This window comes from Lathamus discolor, chromosome 4 (genome assembly GCF_037157495.1).
Source record: "Lathamus discolor isolate bLatDis1 chromosome 4, bLatDis1.hap1, whole genome shotgun sequence".
NCBI classification, from domain to species: domain Eukaryota; kingdom Metazoa; phylum Chordata; class Aves; order Psittaciformes; family Psittacidae; genus Lathamus; species Lathamus discolor.
Genome location: NC_088887.1, coordinates 103469228 through 103492684, shown reverse-complemented (window position 1 = coordinate 103492684; position 23457 = coordinate 103469228). Strand labels below are relative to the sequence as shown.

General features: G+C 36.6%; 1 protein-coding gene across 3 annotated transcripts in view; it reads left to right on the top strand.

Annotated features, from left to right (window-relative positions):
• Positions 1–22200, top strand: part of NBEA (neurobeachin) — a 510937-nt gene extending 488737 nt beyond the window's left edge. For all 3 annotated transcript variants that reach the window (XM_065678397.1, XM_065678396.1, XM_065678395.1), the window contains 7 exons: positions 28–99; positions 1989–2144; positions 3040–3210; positions 14235–14336; positions 17621–17817; positions 18502–18653; positions 20416–22200. In XM_065678397.1, coding sequence (XP_065534469.1) covers positions 28–99; positions 1989–2144; positions 3040–3210; positions 14235–14336; positions 17621–17817; positions 18502–18653; positions 20416–20506 — 941 coding nt within the window. In that variant the 3' untranslated portion in view covers positions 20507–22200. The remainder of the gene's footprint in view (positions 1–27; positions 100–1988; positions 2145–3039; positions 3211–14234; positions 14337–17620; positions 17818–18501; positions 18654–20415) is intronic.
• Positions 22201–23457: the final 1257 nt, after the last annotated feature.

Here is a 23457-nt window from a genome sequence, read left to right as displayed (position 1 = left end):
GTGCTTTATTCTTACTTTCATGTGTAGGCCTTCGGGGAGCTCCAGGATATTCTTTGGATCAAGCCCATCATCTTCCAATTGAAATGGATCCATTGATTGGTATGTCACGATGAGAATGTAACGATATATTTGAAAACGGCATTGTCAGGAATTATTGATTAAGCTATATTTGTATATTATGCTTCATTTAACAGAGTAGATAGGAAAATATTTATTCTTGTCAGTCCTGGAGAACTAAGAGCATGAGCTATTGATGCTGAATGATTTACATGAGTGCTATTTATTATTAACATCATCAGCAGCTGGTATTTAAGAAACAACCAATCAAGTCAGTCACATTGTCAACCCATATCTATAATTCTGTTCTCTTATCAGGTCACATTAGCAAAACAAAATGTGAGAATCTGGTAGAATTCACATATTTTCCTTTTTTTCCAGCCCATACAGAATATACCAGTGCAGAAGCAGATCCATTTCTCTTCATTCAGTTTATGATTTTGATTGGTTTAGTTAGCATTACTAAATTCATATATGAAAGACTGGATTTTAAAATAAGGCATGATTGTTTTTTTCAAATCCCAAAATATTTGAGAAAGTGAAGTATTTTGAGAAACAGCATCTGCTGAATCTATTCAATGCAGGACTTGTGTTCCCAGTGGTCATTATTTCTCTTTTGCAACTATTTGCTTTGTGGTGGTTTGGGTTTTTTATTTTGGTTTGGGTTGTTTGGGGTTTTTTTTCGCAGTAGGCATATTTTTGAAACAGAAATTGGGGATAGAGACAATTTTGCAACGTTGGCAAGAAAAAAGAAAAGCATTTTTAAACCTCTCCAGATGAAAAGTTCCTTTTTTGTCTGTGTCAATATTCACGGTTGAAAGATTTATATACAAGTACCTCAGGAGAGCTAGCTTTCGCATTCTGTATGTTTCATTTGCTCATATAATGACAATGGTTTTCTCTTCAGATTTTCCTCTCAAAAGCTAGGGCACAAATATTGTGCCCACCTGTTCTGGAAATTTGAGTTGTTTTTCATTCATTATCTTTCAGTGGATGGGCAGAGAGGGTCTGATAATTTAAAAATGTGTCTTGGAATGTGTATGTAATTGTATTAATTTTTACAAGCAAATTTAAAATTGGTTGAGGGTTTTTTATTGGCTGAGTTTTTGATTTCATGCAGTTTTTAGCAATTTAAGTAGAATAACCAAAAATGTGGACAAAAGAAATTTGAGAATATTATCTGCATGAAGTCCTGTTCCTATGTTAGGGCAAAACATGTCTCTCAGAATGAGTTTTATTTCACCTAACCCAGCCCTTCCTAGCAGCTCAATTTGACAGGGTGGTAGGGTTCTGCATGAACCATTGCCTTTCTCTCCTTTTGGGGGAATTTCCAGGTGGCATTGGCTGTTCTGATATTAACATCCATGGCCTGGCTCTCTGCTTGAGGGATGAGAGACTGTTGCAAAAGCATGTTAGATTTGAATAGTTTCATTGGTTGATTCCTTATGTCTTTGATCTGATTAAGTGTCTGCAGGTATAAGGGATGTCAAGGTCACACAATGCAAGCTGGGAGATTTTCTGTAGGTGAGATGCCAATCATCTAGAATATACTTTCTGCAGTATTGTTAGCATTGACTTGGTATTTAAAATGGGCTTCTATCACTTTCCCCTAGTTCAGTTTGGGTTTTGAGAGTACTTCTGCAGAGCACTTAAAATACTACCACTTACTATGCAGTGCATCAGGCAGTTAATAAGAAATTGTCATCTCCTGTAAAATATTTTGTCTTATGCAGAGGGAAACCAGAAATCTCAATAGTTTTGTATTTCTGACACCCATATAGACAGCTCTAAATGTTCGTATTTAAAATGCTTACTCAACAACAAATTCACAGTTCATTGAAAGTTAAATGTATTCATTTTCTCCTGTAAGTGGATGACAGGAAGGTGTTGGAATGGCTTACTTGTAAAATGTGTTTTGCATGTCATTACAGCCAATAACTCGGGTGTGAACAAACGACAGATCACAGACCTTGTGGATCAGAGCATCCAGATCAATGCACATTGCTTCGTGGTCACAGCAGATAATCGCTATATTCTTATCTGTGGTTTCTGGGACAAAAGCTTTCGAGTTTATTCTACAGAAACAGGTGACCCTAAATACAACTACCTGTTCTCCTTGTGTCATAAAGTGGATGTTTGTCTTAATACTACCTTATCTAATGCCTGTGCTTCCCCCTCAATAAATGATAAAAGGCTTTTTATAATACCCTTCATTATTGTTTGAGCATAAAGGCTTTAAAATGCTTATTTTATGGAAGATAAAGGATGTAAAAGAAAACAGGCACACAATTTTGTTAGTGGTAAATTTGGAAAAACATAGTTATATTCGGGAAATCAATCAGATAAAAAAGATCAAGCAAAATTTTTGTTACAATATTTTTATGGCTGTGTTATTTCCACCTTTATTTATCATCATGTAATAAGAAAGTAGGTTACATAGCTTGCTACCAAGAAACAATATTTAATTTTTTTGTTTGATTGCAGAGTCTAATATTATTCACTGTATTGCTAAAAGCTGCATATGATAGTAGACAGAAGGAGGTAATGAAGTAAAACTTAGTTTGACATCAACATAAAACAAATATATATTTTTAATATAATAATGTAGCACCATTACGGAAAAGTTCATGTGCTCTCTTATGCATATCATTCATGAAATTCACAAATAATGTTCTAACACTATTGCTTAAATACTGATGAAGCAGTAATTCCACTTAATATTCAGTGATGGCAGCACTGTCTTCATTTTCAGAGATGAGGGTTAGGCTATGGATTGGCATAGGGCACAGCCCTCAATAGGAACATAAAAAGAGAGAAAAAAAAAAGTTTTCTAATCTTGTTCTAGCATGTAGTGAACTCTAATTAGGGGACATAAGGCAAAAAATGTTTGAACTGTATATTTGTTAATGAGTTAATGAATGATTCTTAAATGCTGCAAGTACTTAAACCCCCTGAATTTGTATCACTTTGCATTCCCACCAGGAAAATTAACTCAGATTGTGTTTGGCCACTGGGATGTCGTGACTTGCCTTGCCAGATCAGAGTCTTATATTGGTGGTGATTGCTACATCGTGTCTGGGTCTCGCGATGCTACATTGCTGCTTTGGTACTGGAGTGGCCGACATCATATAATAGGTGACAATCCAAACAGCAGTAAGTATTCTGTAGAAACACAACTTCCTGAAAGGACTTCTGTCACGCCTATTCATTCTTATTATTCCTTTTGTCAGCTTCAGAAAATATTACCAAATATATCCATTACTTCTCTTACAGGTTGAAAGTTGGTGTAAGAAGAGCACCACATGCTAAGCAATTCATTGAGTACTAGCCCAAAAAATGTTTAAACAGTCTGTGCATGGTGACAGATAATAGTATGGGAGTAATTCTTAAATTTATAATTGCCTTTATCACTTACAGCATCATATCATCATAAGTTAGAGCAAGACGGTTATGGCCTTTAAGTGACAGGATGTATATCACTGTATTTTGACTTTCCTCAGAAATACTTTCTGGCATTTTAACTTGCTTCTTTTGTGCTACAGCATGCTATATCAGCTGCTTGCCTTTTCGAAAAAGGAATATCTCACATGCCATGGGATTAAATGAGTCTCTGTGAGAAAGGTCTTTCTGTAGCAAGCAAACCTTTGGTGAAGCAATGTGACTGAATGAAAATAGAAAAATATAAAATGTCAGGAAAAGTTTACATTTAATTTGTAGGGAACTAGCTATCAGTACTTTGCAGGGTGAAGAGGGCATGATAATAATAATACTAGTGTATGTAAGAGGGCATTTAAAGCTCACAACTAATTCACAAGGTCCCTTCACCAAGCTAGTAATACAACCACAGCTTAAGACAAGAGCCACTTTTATTCATGTACTAAAGATGTTTTCTAAAACACTAAATCACTTTCATTTAAAGCAGTTTCTGAATTCTGATGATTATTTTCAGCACAAGGATATTGCCTCTTTGGATGAACATGGAAAAAGCCATCACTATCAATTTTGATCTTTGCTTCAAGTACTGACTGGAGGCAGTTGTAGACCTGTCAGTTACGGACATCTAAGTGAAAGTATTTCTTCAGCTGAATGTCTGGTAGAAAAGTGTCTTATTTGTTACCAAGTAAATATTTTGTTAATTTTGCAGCAGTAGTTTTTTTATTGTGTTTTAATTTTCTTCCATTTTTCCGTAAGCAGAGCAAAGAGAAGACACATAGAAGCCTCTTTCTCACCTGACTTTTGTTTCGTTTTATAACAGAGAATGAAGGGTGTGTATGTGTGTGTAAAATTATGTCCCTGTAACAAGTTTATCTAATTTTTTATGTATATTCCAGAGCTTTTTTTAGCACTTAATTCTCAGATAGGGAGAAACAGTCTGAACAGGAATTTCATGTCGGGGCACTCTTGACGCCATTTTGTGCTTCTTTGAATGGCTTTGTGATTCGTATCAAGTATTAGTAATTTCTGTGCTAAATCAGAAAAAAATAAGAGCTTGCTTCTTTTGTTAAAGAAAAGAAAATTAAGACTTTACTTCCTTTGATTATATGGGACTTCAACAGCCTTGCCATTAGCATTTCCTTACTGGCTGATACAGGCTGCTCCAGTTCTTTTGCAGATAGGTTCATTTTAGTTCTGATACTTTTGTCATCATGAACATATCTAACTGCAAGAAAGTGGTACTTTTTGGAGTCTCAGGTTTCATATCTTAGCTGTGTAATTGTGGAAGTGTCTGCCTTGGAGATCTTTAATTTTATGAAAAGAGGATATCGATCAGATGAGAGAAATCAGTGGAAGCAAAAGCAAATTATATGATTTGCTGTCTGTCTCTACCTTTATACATGTAAGGCACTGTTTTGCTGAAGAAAAATACCTTATAGTCAGGGTAATGGGAAACTGCTTGCAGCTATGTCCAGGCAAATGACATCTCACAGGCGTAGGTAGCAGAACTCAGGAAGATTAAATACCAGATTAAGTCCACTGTTGTAGCATCAATCTATTGATGAAATTTTTTAATAACTCCTGTTGCAGACATGTTGAAGACTCGTGCTGAGAAACAATGATATCATCACTATTATTGCTATCTCTACTCATTGGAATAAAGTTATTATGGATATGGTAATTATGTGCTAGTACTGTACTAAAACCAGAAGTTCATGTGTTGTAAACATATTCTTATTAACAGCTACTTTGACCTTTCATGAACATACATCAATAAGAATAGATCACATGAGTGATTGTGTGCCTGAAGGACCTTCTGCCTTTTAAAACTAATACAATTACTAAATCTTTCTGCTTAAGTAATACCTACTAGTTTCTATTCCCTAATATGAACAGCCATGATAGTTGTATGACTGATTCCCTGGATGCTTATTTCCAGGAGTGAAGCATTCTTAGCAATCCTTGTGAAAATATGTTTGAAGTTTTACATAGTTACAGCCACCAAAGTAGCAAAAAAATATTTCATAATCTACTCTTCCTATATACTTGCTGGTAGAAGATTATGATTTATCTTGTAGGAAAAATGAAAGTGAGATGTTCACTGTAGGTCAAATCCAATTACTTAACATCTTTAGAATGAATTTCCAGAAAGATGTAGATGATATTTTCAGGGGGAAAAAAGAGGGATTAGGTTTTTTAAAAGCTGTCATCTGGAGACACAGATAAGGTATTTTATACCACAGGCTGTAAGAAGGTGAAGAATTCAAAGAAAAATGTCAGGTATAGTAATTATCTGGGTCATATGCTTGACTTTATAATGATCTTTTAAGCTGAAAGACAGTTAATTATCAATTTCAGCTTCAATGCATCCAATTACCAAAAGGAACTTAGCTGTTTCAGAAAATGTAAGGCGAGGGAAAGGGGGGAAGAATGGGGGTGAGAGAGAAGCAAGCCCCAGTCCTAAACAGTTTATGTAATTCAACATTTGTATAGGAAACGTAGATACCATTTCAGTACAAAATATAGTAATGACAGTCATTTATTGTGAAATACTCTGGGGAAGAAGATTGTCAGGACGAAAGCCTTACTGATTCTGCTAAAATTCCATACCCAAGGGTTAGATAAAATCTTTATTAAACAATATGTATGTCAATAACCCAACCTGCTGGACCTGTGCAGAGCATTCTCCTGAAATACCTGTGTGGGCATGTGCTCAGAGGGTGACCCCAGCTCTGCCTGTGAGAAATACAGAATCGGCTGTGGTTTAAAGAGGATAATGGAGAAAAAATTTGTCTTGGATAAGACTCTCGCTAGTGGCTGCACCAGCTCAGTAGTTAAAAATTTGCCTATGAGAGCATCGTGAGCTTTATTTTATAGTTTAAAAAAATTTTTCCAGTCAATGCATTGATTAAGTTACCACTTTTACTCTACAACAAATATCAAAAAGGAATTTCTGGTTCAGTTTGTACTTGTCAAAATTTATTGACACTTACAATTACTGTGAGAAGAGCCAAGTTTTTTTTACCAGGTTTTAAAGATGTTTTCCATGAAGTAGCCTTCAAAAATGACTTGTAAAAAGCCTTATGGTTAGAATATTCGTACAGGAAGTTGGAGACTCCAGTTCTTGGCCTCCAGAGACTGGGGGAATTCAAACCCACATGCCCATATTCACAAGCATATGTTGACTATCAGGTTATAAATTAATGTGGGAGGGGCACGCTGTGAACCTCCAGCTTTGGTGGAGAGCAAAATTCTTTGCTCTTGTTTAAGGATATTATGAGACTCAATGATTGGATAGAAATAGAGCTGAATCAAGATACTCAGGAACCAAAACTGCAGTTTGAACCAAAACTTCAGCAGCAGTCTGTAGGGCAAATCTCCCTACTTGTAATTTCTCTGGTTCAGCAAAAATGGGTTTCATGACTATGCAATGGCTAACCTCCAAGAGCAGTGATTGATAGAAAATATCTTTTTCCAGACTAGGCTAGAGGCTGGTGCCTAGGGATGCTCCTGAAAAGTGGGAGATACGGCACAAATTCCTTTAGGCTGAAGGGCAGCTGCATGTAGGTTTTTATGTATGTTTGTGAGTCCCCTTATTTCTTTATCTTTGCTTAAGTATCACCTCTGGGAAAAAACACTGAACTGAACGAAGCTTAGTCATCTTGCCATGGTCAGATACCTACTTTCTAGGGTAAAATTGCCCATCTGAAATAGGTAATCTGAATCTTCACTTTATAAAGCTGATGACCACATTATATAAATCTGCTGCAGTTGAGAGAACAGTGAAAGGAATCTGTTTTCCTTTAAGAAGGACATAGTTTGCTTATTTTAAGTCTCTGAAGTGATCTGGCAAATGTAAATCTTTGCAATTCTAAGAGATTGAGTAGAAAAAATTATTGTGATGGCATTTGACAATTTGTGTTTTGACATTTTTTCTCTTACAAAATATAGGGATTTGTTTTAACTGAGTGCTAATTTGTATACAAATTTGTTTTCACATAGCAACTGTATTAGTAATCATAAAAAGGAGCAAAGAAAGTACATGATATGCCCTGGAGTTCAGTATGTATCATTGTAGTTGTTATATTTTTATGTTTTTATGATTGCGTTACTGAATGTTGCTTTCAAACAAGTGACTTTGAAAATGAGAATTATCTCCAAGTCTTTGAAAGGATACCAGAGTGGATGATAGAATTGCAGAAAAGTGAAGGACAGATGCTTTTATCTGAAACAGACACAAATTCAGAAACTAATTTGGAAGTGATAAAAATTAATTTTCACACTTTAATTGGAATCGGACTCCTGCATGAAAGAAGGGAAGGCTAGGCAGCTTGTGCTAAAAGCTGATTGAATTTTTTGTCAGGTAAGTATGTTGGACTTGGCCGTTTATCCTCTTGAGTCTCTCTGTGCAATATATTACATTCACCCTCTGACTGGTGTTCTTTAAGAGGATCAATGCTATTCCTGTTTTGCCCCTAGAGCCTGAAATTTCATTGATCTTAGGACTTGACATCTCTCATTACCTATTGTAGCTTCCAAGAGGATAGTCACAAGAGGTGTGAGAGTTAACCCTGCTTTTTCTAATGGGAACTGTGCTGACCATTGGAAAATATTGTGTCTATCAGCCCTGCGCTGGGTTTGTTTAGCATTATAACATAATCCTCAGAGGTGCTAACAATTCATCCACTGCAAGTGAGTGTATTCTGTATATACCTGAAAGGGAGGGTAAATGCTACCAAAAAAGGTCTTTGTTAAGTTAACCTGCACTTTTTTTAAGTCTGTCATGAAGTATACCATTATGTGTTCCTTTTGCATAACATATTTTTTAAACAATTTTAAATTGTGAACATCATTGGTTTCATGAGTTTATGTCTTGAAGGAATAGTTATTCTGAACTCAGAATGTTCACTTATTCTTTTATATCGCTCTACATTTTGATCTGCCCTAGTTTGACTTTGAAAGGGTGTCAGTTTCAAAATAGCCACCCATGTGTTCTGTATTAAATGGACTGGATGGCTGTTTGAAGGTCCTGTGCAAAGCACATTGGCACACATGGAATCTGCTTTGGCTGTTAAGGAGTTATTGTGGTACTTTTATGTTTGTACAATTTAGGTATTAATTTTTAAAATACAGTATCTTAGCACCGTTCGGCCAGAGTAGGAGCAATTTGAAAACAAGTGTGTACTTTTTACTGGCACTGCCTGTGGTATCCAAAGACAATTCTCTCGTAAGACTGCTATGCAAAGGTCAATGAGCCAATAATACACCTGAACTAATGCAGTTATAGCTAGCATTTTACCAACAGATGTCTGCTCCCATGCTTTGCTGGGGCTGTACAGTGCAGGGTGGTTCAGCGACTCGCCAAAGTTCCCAAGCAATTTAGTGGAAGAAATAGGAAGAGAAGCTGCAAATCCTTACTCTCCTCTCCTCCACTGTATTTTTTCCTTTTAAGGCCTGGATAGGTGCAAGGTACCTGAAATTCCACCCACCTGGGTGAGTTGTTTGTAGATACATGCAATGCTGCTCACATTCTTCAGCAAATAAACCAGTTCTGCCAGAGCTGGGAATATTTTGCATATATGACTATATTTTGGTCAGAAATCTTTCTTTTACAACTATTGCTCTCTGAAGTGGACATTGTTATTGGATATTTTCTACTTTGAAATATTCGTATTTATTGCCCACAGACTTACATATTCGTCAAACTAAAGGATTTTTTTATTATTTTTTTTCCGAGAGTAGAAATTCCAGAAGGCTGTTACATCTTCACTTCCATGAAAGCCATAGTGTTTTCTAAGGTCTTTTTTTTCTGATGAATATCCCCTCAAAAGTTTTAATAGTAAAGTAAATAGTAAAATAAACTATTTTCAACAGATAATTTAGCTATAGCATTGTACTTGCTTCTGTCAAAGTCAGAGATGAAATAGAGGCTGAAATTTGCCTTGTGCTCTTATGTTTCTTTACAAAGAAAACTCCTAGATATGTGCCCGTAGCAATCTGTACATAATTCTTGGAAAAGAGCAGTATGAGAGAAATGGTAACAGTCTGTTCTCTTTCTTTTTTTCTTTTATTTTCATTACAATGCAAGAGTACCATTTGTTCCAGAACCTTACAACAGAATTAAGCATTAAATTTTTCAGAGAGGAGGGAAGGTGTATTGTGTTTTAGACTTTGTAGAAAAGCTTGTTTTGAAATACAATGCAGATTTTTATTTTTTTCTATCTGCCCTCTAGTAATTCGGTTCAAAGGTGCTCCTTGGGGGAAATTACAGGGAATTTACAGTGATGGTATCTCAGTCTTTAGGTAGGATATTTTCACCTGCAATTCTCAGAGCTTCAGCCTTTGACCTCTGGCTGCATCTATCAGTGGTGATGTGACAGTGACAGAATCTTTTGCTAGATTTCAAATGATTCCTGGAGTTCACAGCTTCTGTCCATAGCAATAAAATATAATATGACTGACATTCTGTTCCCCATGCCACAGCTTTTCCTGTAGAAAGTATCACTGAATAATTTTTTCACAGAGCCCTAAGAGGAAAAATCCCATTTTCAATTACTGTTAGACTGTTACTCCTATTAATGATATGCCATTATTAATTTGTATTTACTGAGTAATAGGACTCAAAGATCTGTAATTCAGAGCAGTTGTTTTTTAAAAGCAGTTTCTCATAAGCAGTTGTTTCTGATAAAAATCAAGAAGTCAATTAAATATGTTCATTTTTCGTATTCAGGCATTTTACAGTTTCATTATATTAAAGTGTTTTCCTGGGAAACACTAAGGAAAACACCCTTTTGGAAATTGCGTTATTTCTTTACCCTTAAAAAATTTCTAACCATCTAATAATTTCAGTGTCTCACCCTTGCAGTCTGTTGATGCTGCTGTGTATACCTCTATAATCAGAGCTTAAGCCAAGATGACTGTTAAGCATAATTTTCTTTTTCCCAGGAGGACATACAGAAGGAAAAGAAAGGTGGAAAGCTCTGAATTTAATTGAATTTCTTTTTCCCTCCCACTTTTCTGTTATACACTGGGAGAAAAAAAAAAAAAATCAAAAGGAGATGAGATTCTGAACATCAGCATTGATGGGGAAGTTATAAAAATCTAAATCTCAAAATATAGGTAATCTTTGATGAGTTACATTTTCTGTTTCTTCCAACTACAATGCTTCTGCAGCAGTAAAGTCCAGTTTTCTATTCACGTGTTTAGTTTCCAGACCAGAGCAACTTTTTTCTTGCAGGCTGAGATAAAGATTGGGAAACTAGGATTTACTGGGGTAGCTATTTTCATAAATGATAGGAAAGTGTTAGTGTGTGTCGTAGTTTAAACCGATCCACAAAGCTCGTTCACTCACTCCCCCCCCTTTTTTTTTTTCTCCCTCTTTCTTTCCTCCCCCCCTCCCTCCTTGCTCCCAGAGGGATGGGGAGGAGAATTGAGAGAATGTAACTCCCACGGGTTGAGATAAGAACAGCCCAGTAACTAAGGTATAACACAAATCACTACTGCTACCACCCATGATAATAATGATAAGAGAAAATAACAAGAGAAGAGAATACGATACCACCGCTGAATGAGTCTGACGCCCCCGAAGAGAGGCCGTGCCCTTTCAGGTAACTCCCAGTTACCAACCTGGGCATGACGTGCTGTGGTATGGAATACCTCTTTGGCTAGCTTGGGTCAGGTGTCCTGTCTCTGCTTCCTCCCAGCCTCCCCTCGTCCCTGGCAGAGCATGAGACTCACAAAGTCCTTGGCCAGAATAAACATTACTTAACAACAATTAAAAACAATCGGTGTTATCAGCTCTGTTCCCAGGCTGGAAGTCAAAACATAGCGCTGCACCAGCTACTAAGAAGGAGAAAAACGGCTACTGGTGAACCCAGCGCAGTGTGTCTGTGCTATGCAACAATAAAACCAGGTAGCTTGAGCCACCCTGTACTATTGCATCCAAAACTGGAATCTTTAAATCCATGGTTGATAGTTCTCAGCTGGTTCAGAAAGATGGTAAAATACATGGAATTCTTATTAAAATTTTGATGAGGGAAGATGTTAGGGTTTGGCAAGAAATACTGTAGACTCATGTTAAATTTTCAAGAACTATTGTTACATACAGTTCTGGCTACCCAAATTTTAAGACAGAACTGGAGCAAGACAGGCAGCGAAATGTGTTGCTGCAATGCCTAAAAAATGGCAAGCCTGCCACTTCAAAGGAGTTTGGTTTGTTTAATAGGGGAAGAAAGGAAGACCAAGAGGGCTGATTTTTTCTGTAAGTACAATGAAATGGGAAAACACAAGAGAAGGAGAAGACCTAATGCTAAAGGACAATGCTGACACATGAAGAAATAGATACAAGGTAGACAGGAATTAAATTCATACTGAAAATCAGAATATTTCTCTCCATTAGAGTAGGAAAGGTCTGGAACGTCCTTTGAAGTTATATACCTATACAGACATTTCACTAATTTATTAACAAGTTTATGTGATATGTCTGCAATAAAAAAGACTAAATTCATAGACCCACAGAAGTCTATCCAAGCCTCCTTTCCTAATGCATGTCTTTCAGAAACCCATGCAATATTGCTTAGCAGCTCGGGTAGTTCCTTTTTTTAGTTTGTTTTGGTGTTTAACTGTTTTTCCAGTTAGGAAACTGCATTTTTATCACAGGGTTGAAATGTGTGCAGCCATTTACCCACTGGACCTCACTGTGCCAGTAGCTACAAGATAAATTTCTGTGTTGTTTGACATCTTTTACTCTTGTGACTCCCAGCTGCACTGGTCAAGTCACTGCTTTGCTTTCTGTGTAGTGAAGAAAGAAAACACTTTAAACACTGTGCGGCCTCCTGTCTTATTACCTGTATCAGTTGTGTGACCTTCCTTTAAACTAATTTCTATAAATGTGGGTACACGACTTTAATCTTTCTGGTCTACAGTGTCAGGATAGTTCTCAACACCTATTTGCTATTCTAGGGTATTGCACTGAAAGTTAATGTGGAGGAAGTTTTCCTTTCTGGCTCCAAAAATCCTTCTCTGTCTCACTGTCTTCCTGAAGAGAATGTCCTCTCCAGTGAGCAGAGCTTGTGCTTGGGCAGGAGCATCAACATTTCTCCTGGCCTTATTCAAAATAAATAAAATAAAACACATTTTTCTACCTTTTAATTTAACTAGGCAGTGCAAAGAATGTTGTCTCTTCATTTTACAGTTGCCCATGAATCTTTGTTTCATTTTATATGCAACTGTATCTTATCAGCAAGGATTTTATATTATACTGTATTTATCTTATTTGTTAGTATTTGATCAAGAATCAATTCCCAGCTCCTAACTGGACATCCTACTTTCCAATATCCTAATATGCAGCTAATAATAAATACTTTTCTGTGGTTAAAAATTTCTAAGATTTGTTGTTGAACCAGCTTCTGTACTATCCATGTTGTTGTCCAGAGTCAATTTCATATCAAATGGGTTTACATCTAAACATTGTTCTACTAACACAAATACGTTGAAAAAAAATACATGGAAGCCATTTTAACATAGACATCTTTATCAGCTCTGCTTGTCATCCTGTCAAAAACAGATAAGAAGCTTGCTTGACAAGACTCTCATTGCAGTGACTGATATTAATGAAATTTTTGCTTCCAATTCTTTGTTGACAAAACTGTGGATTAACTATTTTGTTATTTTGCATAGGATTAATGTTACAGCAATTCATCTGTAGTTCCCTAGGTCATTTCTTTTATATTTTTAAAGTATTTGAACTACACTGGCAGAGCTCCAGTCCTTTGGGATTTCACAATTTTCTATTTCATCATAACCAGATGAAATCTGTGATATCTACCAAGTTGCTAATTTTTTGTTACTGATTAATTTTGACTGGCAAAGCAATATCAAATACTGAGCAATTAACTGCATATAGGAGTTCCACTTTAAGATGTCAGCATCTGTTATTATTAGAAACAACAGAAATGTTGCTATTTGTCATATAAACATGCCATAAATGCCCAATTGCCTGAACTCAAAATAAAATACATTTAACTCCTGAATATGAAAAATAAATATTTAGGGAGTAATTTATCTTACTTTTTAATACATTAAATGTGATAAAAATGGCATAGGTATCCATAGTGATACATATAAAATGATGTATACCCATAACCATTTTTAGGTATCATTTTAATCTGTAAGCATTCAACATGTCTCTGAATCAATAATGTTTATGCAACAGTAGTATCTTTTTACTACAGTGCTGTTCCTCTCTTCCTACCACCAGTTTCATGAAACACATTATGATTCTTAATACACATCCTTAACTCATCCTACTCTTTAGATTCCTAGCAGAAGTCTGGAGACGTATATCTGACAGCAGACCTGTATGTTACAGCTTCTTTTAACACCACCACACTTTGTGTTGTTTATCTGAAACATGCTTTTACACATTATTTTTAAGCCATAAACCAGCTATGTATTGTTATTATTTGGTTATTATAAACATGTCATTTCTAAACCAAAACATTTCTCTTAATGTATTGGGAAGCTGTGCTTATGAAACTTTATGTTATCTGAATGTATTTTGCTCAAAAACCTAAGTATGAGATATTTAAGCACACTGTGCCTCCCTGTTTCTTACTGACTTAAGGAAAATTACGGCAAAGTTCTTTTGTTGATAAAACAGGTCTGGTTTGCCATTCCTCTCTTGTTTGCTATTTTTGTTTTCTTCTTGTGCGTTTCTTGTTTTGTTTTGTTTTTTTTAACAGGTGATTATCCAGCTCCTCGCGCTGTTCTAACTGGTCATGACCATGAAGTTGTCTGCGTGTCGGTCTGTGCAGAGCTGGGACTTGTTATCAGTGGTGCTAAAGGTCAGAAATGTTTTTATGATTTAAGTCTTAAAATTTTTAGAGCCTTTTTTGTGGTACTTCTCAATATTCCCTCAAGCCACATATACTTTAATTATTCAAAGTCTCCTCTGCTAAGATGTGTTGTATTTCTGGGGGAATCTACAGTAACTTACTTCTAATGTTATTGCTTAGTCTCTGGACTTACCAGGTTTGGACACAAATTAAGTTCCTGCCAACTATCAGCCTGTGCTACTATTCCCCTCAGATCTGGAAAAGTAGTCAATAAAAATTTATATAATAATTCATAATGACATCCATTGATTTGGAAAAAAAAACCACCCTTTTGATGGCAAAAGCCATCAAAAAAAAAGCCATCAAAAAGCCATCAAAAGCTGGCAAAGCCAGCTCCAGATTCCTACCCTGATCTTAATAGAATGGCAGTTTGTAGGACTGACCTCAATCTCCTTGGCAAGGGAAACAGGGTTAATTTGCTTGGGTTTTGATCTGTGGACAGCACTTCATCCAGTAGTTTATTTTTGTGGTGGATTCAAAATAGTAAGGAATCTGCAGGTTCTATTAAACTTTCTTGCCATCTGTTCACACTTCTTCCCTGATACCTATCAATGGAGTCCAGAGTATCCCAACAATTGCTAATACAAATGTTCAAAATGCCTTTCCATACCTGCAGCATTCTTCTGTACAGCAGTTAATCATCATAAATGAAGCACCTGCCTCAGTGAGTGCTTGCTTCATCTTTCCTTATTCTGTTTCTCCTTCATTTGTTCTATTTTGCTTGTGCCCACTTTCTCCTTTTCTGCTTAATTCCGTGTGCACTTTTCTTCCCCCACTGCCCTTTCTCATTCAGCTTTTTTTCTTAATTTGACAAACTTCATGTCTTTTGTTTTTTTCCCTTCCTATTTGCCTCTCCCTTTTCTTTCTTCTCTCTTCCTTTCTTTTGTGCTACATTCTCTCTTCTCCCTTCTTTACATTTCCTTTCTTTACATTACTCTTGTCCTCCCTTAAGGTTCTTCTTCATTATATATCTTCCTATTTCATTTCCACTCCACTCCTACATCCACATCTGGCTGCTTGCTTTCTCTGTCTACAGTGATGCCAGTTTTATTCATCCCCATGGATATCTTTGTACTCCTTTTTGAATAGTTTGCTGCTTCTGAGGCTAGGACGGATGTGATGCTTGTTCTGCCTGGTTTTACTCACAGCCTGAGCTCCTGGGTTATCATCTTTTATACTGCCTCAGAGTTCAACGTTTATTTTCAAAGCTGAGTGTGAAACTATTGAGTAAAGGCATTTTTAACAGGAAATCCTAATGGGTCATTAACTGTTGTAATGACATACTACATAACAGTCATAGGCAAAGTCAAGTAATTAATGAAAAAAATGTACAGTGATACTGAACCTAAAGTCTTTTTTTCTTGCAGTACTGCTATCTCTTATCTCTTAAGGCACTGTTATATACTCTTACTGCTGGAATCTGTATTCTATTATCTTCTGCTTCATTAAGTGTGTAATGTTTTGGTAATTTATGTAATTTTAGAAGTAAAGGCTGCTGGAGGACCAAATTACATCAAATCCATAATATGTTTGTGATTGATCAAGTGCAATGGAGGCCCTGCCTGTCATCTGAGTTACTCATGTTCTTCCTTTTCAAACTCTAGTGCATATATAAGTGCAGAGTGAAAATCCCTTTTTTATTGCTGGTTTCCAGCAGATGCCTGCTTTGAGGCTTCGGTTTCTGCCCTTTCCAGTTTCTAAGATTGCATTTTGTGGCATTGCTGGTTGCTTTGCTGTCCTTCCTCAGTGCTGCTGTGCTCCCTCACAGGGAGGCTGTCTCACTGAAGCTTGCTGCACACTGTGATAACATGCTTGAGAATCTGCAGAGGCAGAGAAACCACACATACAAGACTCCTCTGAGAAAACTCCTTTGCATCAGGTTGATGCTTGCACGTTCTTATCCAATAACCCCCCAAAAAGAGCAGTCAGTCAGTATGTCTTCACAGAGCATCGTAAATAATATTTTCTTTATGCCTTTTCTTGCCCATGACCACTTAGCTATGAAGGTATTACATTTTTCTTTTGAAAAATCTAACATGGTAATTATCGTAATGGTCGAAGCATCACTTGTAACATTTTGGCACTTCAGTATTTTCAAAGCTAAATCTCAGCTTTTTGAGAAAATAAATTAATTCCATTGCAGTCATATCCCATGGGCCCAGACAGGCTTGAGGTCTCTCTGCATGAGGCTTTATGCGAACACAGATAAAAACCTGAACCAGAAGGTCTTACACACAAATTCACTGATGCTGTGATTCATTCTACTTGGGCAAACCCAGCTGCTGTGTGAATTTCAGAGAAGTTAGAAAGGCTTAACATGAGGTGGCTGAGTCTGCCACTATGAATTTACTTTCAGGGTCATGAGCCAGTTGTATAAGGAAGAGATTACTGTGCTGTCCAGGAGTATCTTGTGATTCATAAAAACAAACATTTAGTATTTACCATGACTCTTTACATTTATCACAGAAGAGACTCTTTTTTCTTAGTAGGAATACAGATCTCACTTTCAAAAGAGCTTTTTTCATAGATCTTGAAATGGAAATAGCCTAGTTTTGCATCTTAAAATGTATATTTTAATTTTCACAGTTGTTATTTTTCTTTCATCAGAAGTAATAAAAAGACGTTAAAATTTCATATGAAAATCCCTTTGGAGTAGTGCAGTTATAGTGTGATCTTCTAAAAGCTCTTATAGTCCAAATATCATACTAACTCTTGGCTGTCAGATGACTCCCATTATTAAAACAATTTGGGACTGAAATCTGTGCATATAGTGTATCACTAGGCAAGAGGACCTACAGGAACTGCCATTGGCTATAGGAGAAATATGCAGTGATACGATTATATGCCCTCTGGGATTTGCTCCTACTAGTCACTGGTAGGGCCTCATCTGTTTAGTGTGAATGGGCAGACTAAAGAGAGTTCATGCTGTTGGAGGAAGACAGTGAGATGGAGGCTTCTAAATGCCTGAAAAGAGGAGAGAATATTTTAGAAGATAGATTAATGAAAACTTCTACCAGTTTGAGTAAAATAATAAATTACAACTTTTAGGAATGTTGTATCTATTTTCTTAATATGCTAGCTTGTGCATTTCCTTTTCTGTTACATATTTTAAATTCTTTCAGCAAACATTGCATCTAATGTGATATAAATGTGTATTATGCATTGCCTTTGTGCACAGCATATACAGTTCATATAAGCAGGAAATGTATGCTATATTATGTTTTCATATACAGAAGGTCCTTGTCTGGTACACACAATTACTGGAGATTTGCTGAGAGCTCTGGAAGGAACAGAAAACTGCTTGTATCCTCGCTTAATTTCAGTATCTAGTGAAGGTCACTGCATCATCTACTATGAACGAGGACGGTTCAGCAATTTCAGCATTAATGGCAAACTCTTAGCTCAGATGGAGATCAATGATTCAACCAGGGTAAATGTTAATGCAAACAAGCATTTGTTGTGTCTCACCTTTATTTCTTAAAATAAATCGAATTTATGTGCCATGTGATTTAAAGGAAATCACGTATGCAAAATTACCACCTCATGTTGTCCTGTTCAAACACAGATCCTTTCATTTCCATCTCCAAATGCAAAAATGCACTTGAACTTTTCCAGAGTAAATAAGAACAAATTGTTCATGGTCCCACGTGATTCCTGGAATTTTTGCTTGCAATTAAATTTCAGTGGGAAATACATCTTTGAAACAAAATGCTTTGAAAAGTGTCCATTCTTCATTTATTAGCGCAGACATGAATTTGTGCCTCCAGGGCTCTGCTATGTCACTAGCACTTGCAGTAGCATTAGGAATGCAGATCACTGTTCCGCTTTAGGTGTTAGTGATGGCACTGACTATTGTAGCACAAACACTGAAATGTTATGTGCTGAACTCAAGTCTTGGCAGATTCAGTTAAAGACCTTTTGATTATATATCATGTTTATAATGACACAATTGTTTCACTTTCTGATTGGGGAGAAAGAGGAGTGGGAGCCTTTTTCTTCAAATTTAAAGTGAGCGCAGCGAACTAGATGCTTATAAGTTGATTAATTTTTTGTAATATTGACCTATTTCCATAAAAGTTAACTGTGTGATTGGGTTTGCCTCTTTCTCCTGAAGGCCATCCTCCTGAGCAGTGATGGGCAGAACTTGGTGACAGGGGGAGACAATGGTGTAGTGGAAGTATGGCAGGCCTGCGACTTCAAGCAGCTCTATATTTACCCTGGCTGTGATGCTGGCATAAGAGCTATGGATCTGTCTCATGATCAGAGGTGAGTTTGTTGTAAATATTTGTATGCACATGGTAAAATTTTACAAATTATACATCTCCATAAACTTTAAGGTATAAATTTATGGTATGCAGTCATTAACAGGTACAAAACCATTGCCCTAGTTATTATCTTCTTGATTTTTCTGACTGCATTTTTTCCCTGAGTTTCATAGCACAAACACTTAACATTAAGATGAGGTCTTATATCATTGAAGTCAGTAAGCCAGAGACTTATCAGAGAAGTCAGTAAGCAAAATATGGGTGAAATTACATTAGCTTAAGAACACAGGAATAGTCAGACTGGATTAGAGTGCAGAAGTGCCTATTAACCAATGTCTTAATCAATTACATAAATTTGTGGTGCATTTTTTATTTTCAGCTATGTAGAGCTTGAGAATTTCGTGGGGTTGCATCTAGACTATAAATGTGCAGTATTATCAGTGGATCTGTCCACCCGGAGTGAATGTAGTCCTTTCCTTTGACCTTCTTGAGCAAGGAGGATGCAGCCTAGATTTTTGGTGTCGCTGCTATGTCACTAAAATGCAAACTGTAAATATAAAAGATATATGAAACTGGTCCCTCAGTCTTTTAGTGTAATGTGGTTATAATGTAAGTCTATATGCTGCATTTATGCAGGGTTGTGAGTAGATTTGCTGTTTGCATCATGCATCAGTCTTGTATTTCTTACTAATATACAAACTCATGACATGCAAAGAATTCACAGGATATTAGAAACATCATACAGCATTCATTTCAGTTTATTTTTCTTACATGTTTCAGCATTCCTGTGCTATGTACCCATTTTGTAAAGCAACAAAATCACCTATAAATAAAATATGTACCTCATTTACTCGTATATGAGTAGATGACTTGCTGCAAGGCAGTTCTGCAAAAAGGGGCCTGGGAGTCCTGGTGGACAAAGTTAACCATGAGTCAGCAGCAGTGTGCCCTTATGGCCAAGAAGGCCAATGGTGTCTTGGGGTGCATTAGGAAGAGTGTGGCCAGCAGGTGGAGGGAGATTGTCTTGTTCTACTCTGCTCTGGTGAGGCCACATCTAGACTACTGTGCCCAGCTCTAGGCTCCCCAGTTTGAGAAAGACAAGGAACTACTGAAGAGGGTCAGCAGGTGGCTATGAAGATGATTAGGGGACTGGAGCAACTCTTTTATGAAGAAAAGCTGAGAGAGCTGGGCACGTTTAGCTTGGAGAAGAGAGGACTGAGAGGGTATCTTTTCAATGCATACAACTGTCTTAAGGGTGGGTGTCAAGAGGATGAGGCCAGCCTCTTTTCAGTGGTGCCCAGCAACGGGATAAAGGGCAATGGACACAAGCTGAAACACAGGAAGTCCCATCTCAATATAAGTAAAAATTTTACTTTGTGAGTGTGACAGAGCTCTGGAACAGGCTGCCCGGAGGTTGTTGACTCTTGTTCTCTGGAGATACTCAAAACTGACCTGGATGCTCTAGGTGAACCTGCTTTAGCTGGGCATTGGACTGGATGATCTTCAGCCTTGCCTTCCAACCCCAACCATTCTGTGATTGTGTGATCTCCCTTGACCATACTGGGAATGTAGAAATTTGGCTTATATGTCAACGCCCAAATGTAGTGTCTCCACTGCAAACTGAATCCCACCCATGAACTTAATCTTCAAACAGTGTTGCAACTTTTTGCCTTGTTCTGTTAGCTTTTTTACTGTTTATGCTAAGCCGTTGCTTGAGAAGGTAAAAAAAGTATTAACAGGACCATCGTTTCCATCTTTTTCAGAACTCTGATTACTGGCATGGCTTCTGGCAGCATCGTAGCTTTTAATATAGATTTTAACCGGTGGCATTATGAACATCAGAACAGATACTGAAGCAGAATGAAGAAATGAAAGCCCAGGTAAAGCTGAGAGCACAAGTGCTGCAATGAAAGGTGTAGTCTCTGGTGGAAAAACACGTCTGCATTGATCTCCGTTGTACATTCCATTACACCCAGCAATAGCTGTACATTGTAGTCAGCAACCATTTTACTTTGTGTGTTTTTTCACAACTGAACACCAGCTGCTGAAAAGCAAGCTTGTATCATGTAAATTATATGAATTAGGAGATGTTTTGGTAATTATTTCATATATCTTTGTTTATTGAGAAAAGGTAGTAGGATGCGCCACAAGAGACTTTTGAAAATTCTGGGGAACCTTGATTCCAGTTATTTCAATGTTTAGGCTTTGAACCTAACATGCATCCCATCTCCAGCCTCTTTTCAAGCTGAGATAAAAAAATACGTTTGATACTTTGTACATCAGATGCACATCTTAACTTTAAAGGGATACTTTTGTAAAAGTAAAACCTTGTATAAAGAACAAAACTGTTTCTTAATTTTATTGTGGAGTTACAACTTGCATGTACTTTAAACCTGATGTCTTGAAGGAACAGGTGCATTCACACAAATGGAACTGGAGATCTCCTAAGGGTACAGCTTGTGTTAAAGGGTTGAATTTAGGCGCAAACAGTAATTTGACATTTCCACCAACAGTTTTGTTGTTTTTTTTTTCACTTTTTGAATCTAGACTTTACCCCTCTTAAGTGGAGTTCTGCTCATGAAGCATTTGGATAAAAAGCCATCATTTGCCATATTTATACTTTATACAATAGAAATTAAATTCCTCCCTTGAAAATTCAAAGACTAGACAGAAAGGGAGCAAAGAGGGAAGTTCAGTTTAATGTTTTGCAATGCTTGATGACTCCCAATACAGTCAAAGTGCTATACTTCTGGATTATTAACAAATCATGGGCAAGAGAGCCCCCACTGATTTTTTCCCTTATTTTTGCTCTGAGCAGCTTGGTTTATTTGACAGCCTTAGCTTGATTGTAAAGGTGACTGAGGTTATTCTTTTCAGTACTTCTGAAAATCTCACCTGAAGCTACTCAGACTAAGGCACTTCATGTTTTACAATACCGTAATGATAACTATCGGAATAATTTTCTGCACATTGTACTGATCAAATTATACACCCAGGGGTACATACACTTTAATTCATGTTTCTTCTTTGTATATTTGGTGACTGTATTGTCATAGATGTACATATTGTGTCGGTAGGGCTATGAGGCATGTAACAGGAATGTAATTTTCTCAGAATTTACACTCACTTGCAGTCATTTATTTAAAAAGATAATGGATTCTTTGTATTGGCACTTTGCACCAAAACATATCATTATTTATTGATGTGATTACTTATTTGTTATCCACCTTGTATTAGTAAGTTTAGCACTGAATTTCCTTCTTCATTGTTGTTTGTATTTATCAGATTCTGAAATCATGGGGATCAGTGTAATGGTTTAAGTTATTCATCACCCGTCTGTAAGCAATATCTTGAGTTTGTAGCTTAGAATTGGGAGACTATTGAACATCTGGAAGACAAGTTCATTTCATCTTAAGATCATGGTGAAATATTTTGGATATATAAATTCCTTAAGCTATTGTAACCATGTTTTATTGCAAAGATGTAAAATATGCCAGATGTGTGTGAGTTGGAAATCAAAAAGAAAAATAAAATATGCAAAGAATTCAGTAATTGTTTCTCATTTCAATGAAATTTTTGTCAAAACATTCACATTACCATTAGAAACAAACAATTGTGTTAAGAAATCCTCTCTTATATGATATGTATATGCCAAGAATTATGCATGCCTGGGTGGTTGTATTTCCTGGGGTCTCAGGAAATAAAACAGAGGTTGCAGGGTGTGTTTTGCAACTCTTTTGATTGTCAGTACATGAAGAGAAGCTACTAAAAGTACTTTGATCAGCAGAAATGAAGAATCAGAGCCTTTAAGGAATATTGTGGATCTTTGTGAACAAGCAATAACCTTGTATAATAGACCTTTCAGAAAGCAAAGATCTGATGAAAGCCATTTTGGGTATCTCTCGATGTCTAATAAAATGGAATTAACTTGGGGCATTGAAAGTTAGATATCCACACTCCCTGCATAGCAGAACAGGTGAGATAAATTGCATTCTGGGAATGCTGAGGTCCCTAAAAATGTTAAAGCAAGTAAGTGGAGACAGATAGTTACTAAATGTCACATGTCTAATTTAAGGTAGCAGTGGTAAGCAAAATGCATTCGTTATGATTAGAAAACCCGAGACTGACTAAAAAGTGGGATAACAACCAACACATAGTTACCCCACTCATTGCCTTTTCAGTTGGAAAGATTGTTCTTTAAACAATTATCAAAATGAACTAAAGCCAATATTTGAGACCCTTTATTAGAATACAGTGTACATTTTAGCAAATATCTGTTTATAAATGCTTTTGAAGTAGATAGATAACCTAACTTGATTGTTTTGGTCTGAAGTATTGATGAGAAAGGAGATGAGAGGATGGTCATGGTGGCACGTGAAACGATTGATATGCCGTAACCTCCATTCCATTATTATGCATCACCCCTAATGTCATATTTTATTCAACAAATCGATTAAAAAAATACACCATTGCAGTTAAACAAAAAAATAGTCTTACCGTAATCTTAATTAGTACTGTTTGCATGAAGTCTGTCAGCATTATGTGAAGTGTGATTTAGTCACAGATTAGAAGGTTTTATGCCCAAGCAAACTTTTGTCTGAGAAATTGGCCATGGTTTACAAAAATAAAATAAAATCCTACTGCATGGTGTTCATAGTTACCGGTACTCAAACAAGTAACAACAACAATAATAATATGCCACCTTCATCATGGTTTAAGTTAAAAAAAAGGAGTTTCCACAGAGCCACAGGACAAGGGGAATGTATTAACAGGCTGGTATAGTCACATAGACCAGCCTGATACAT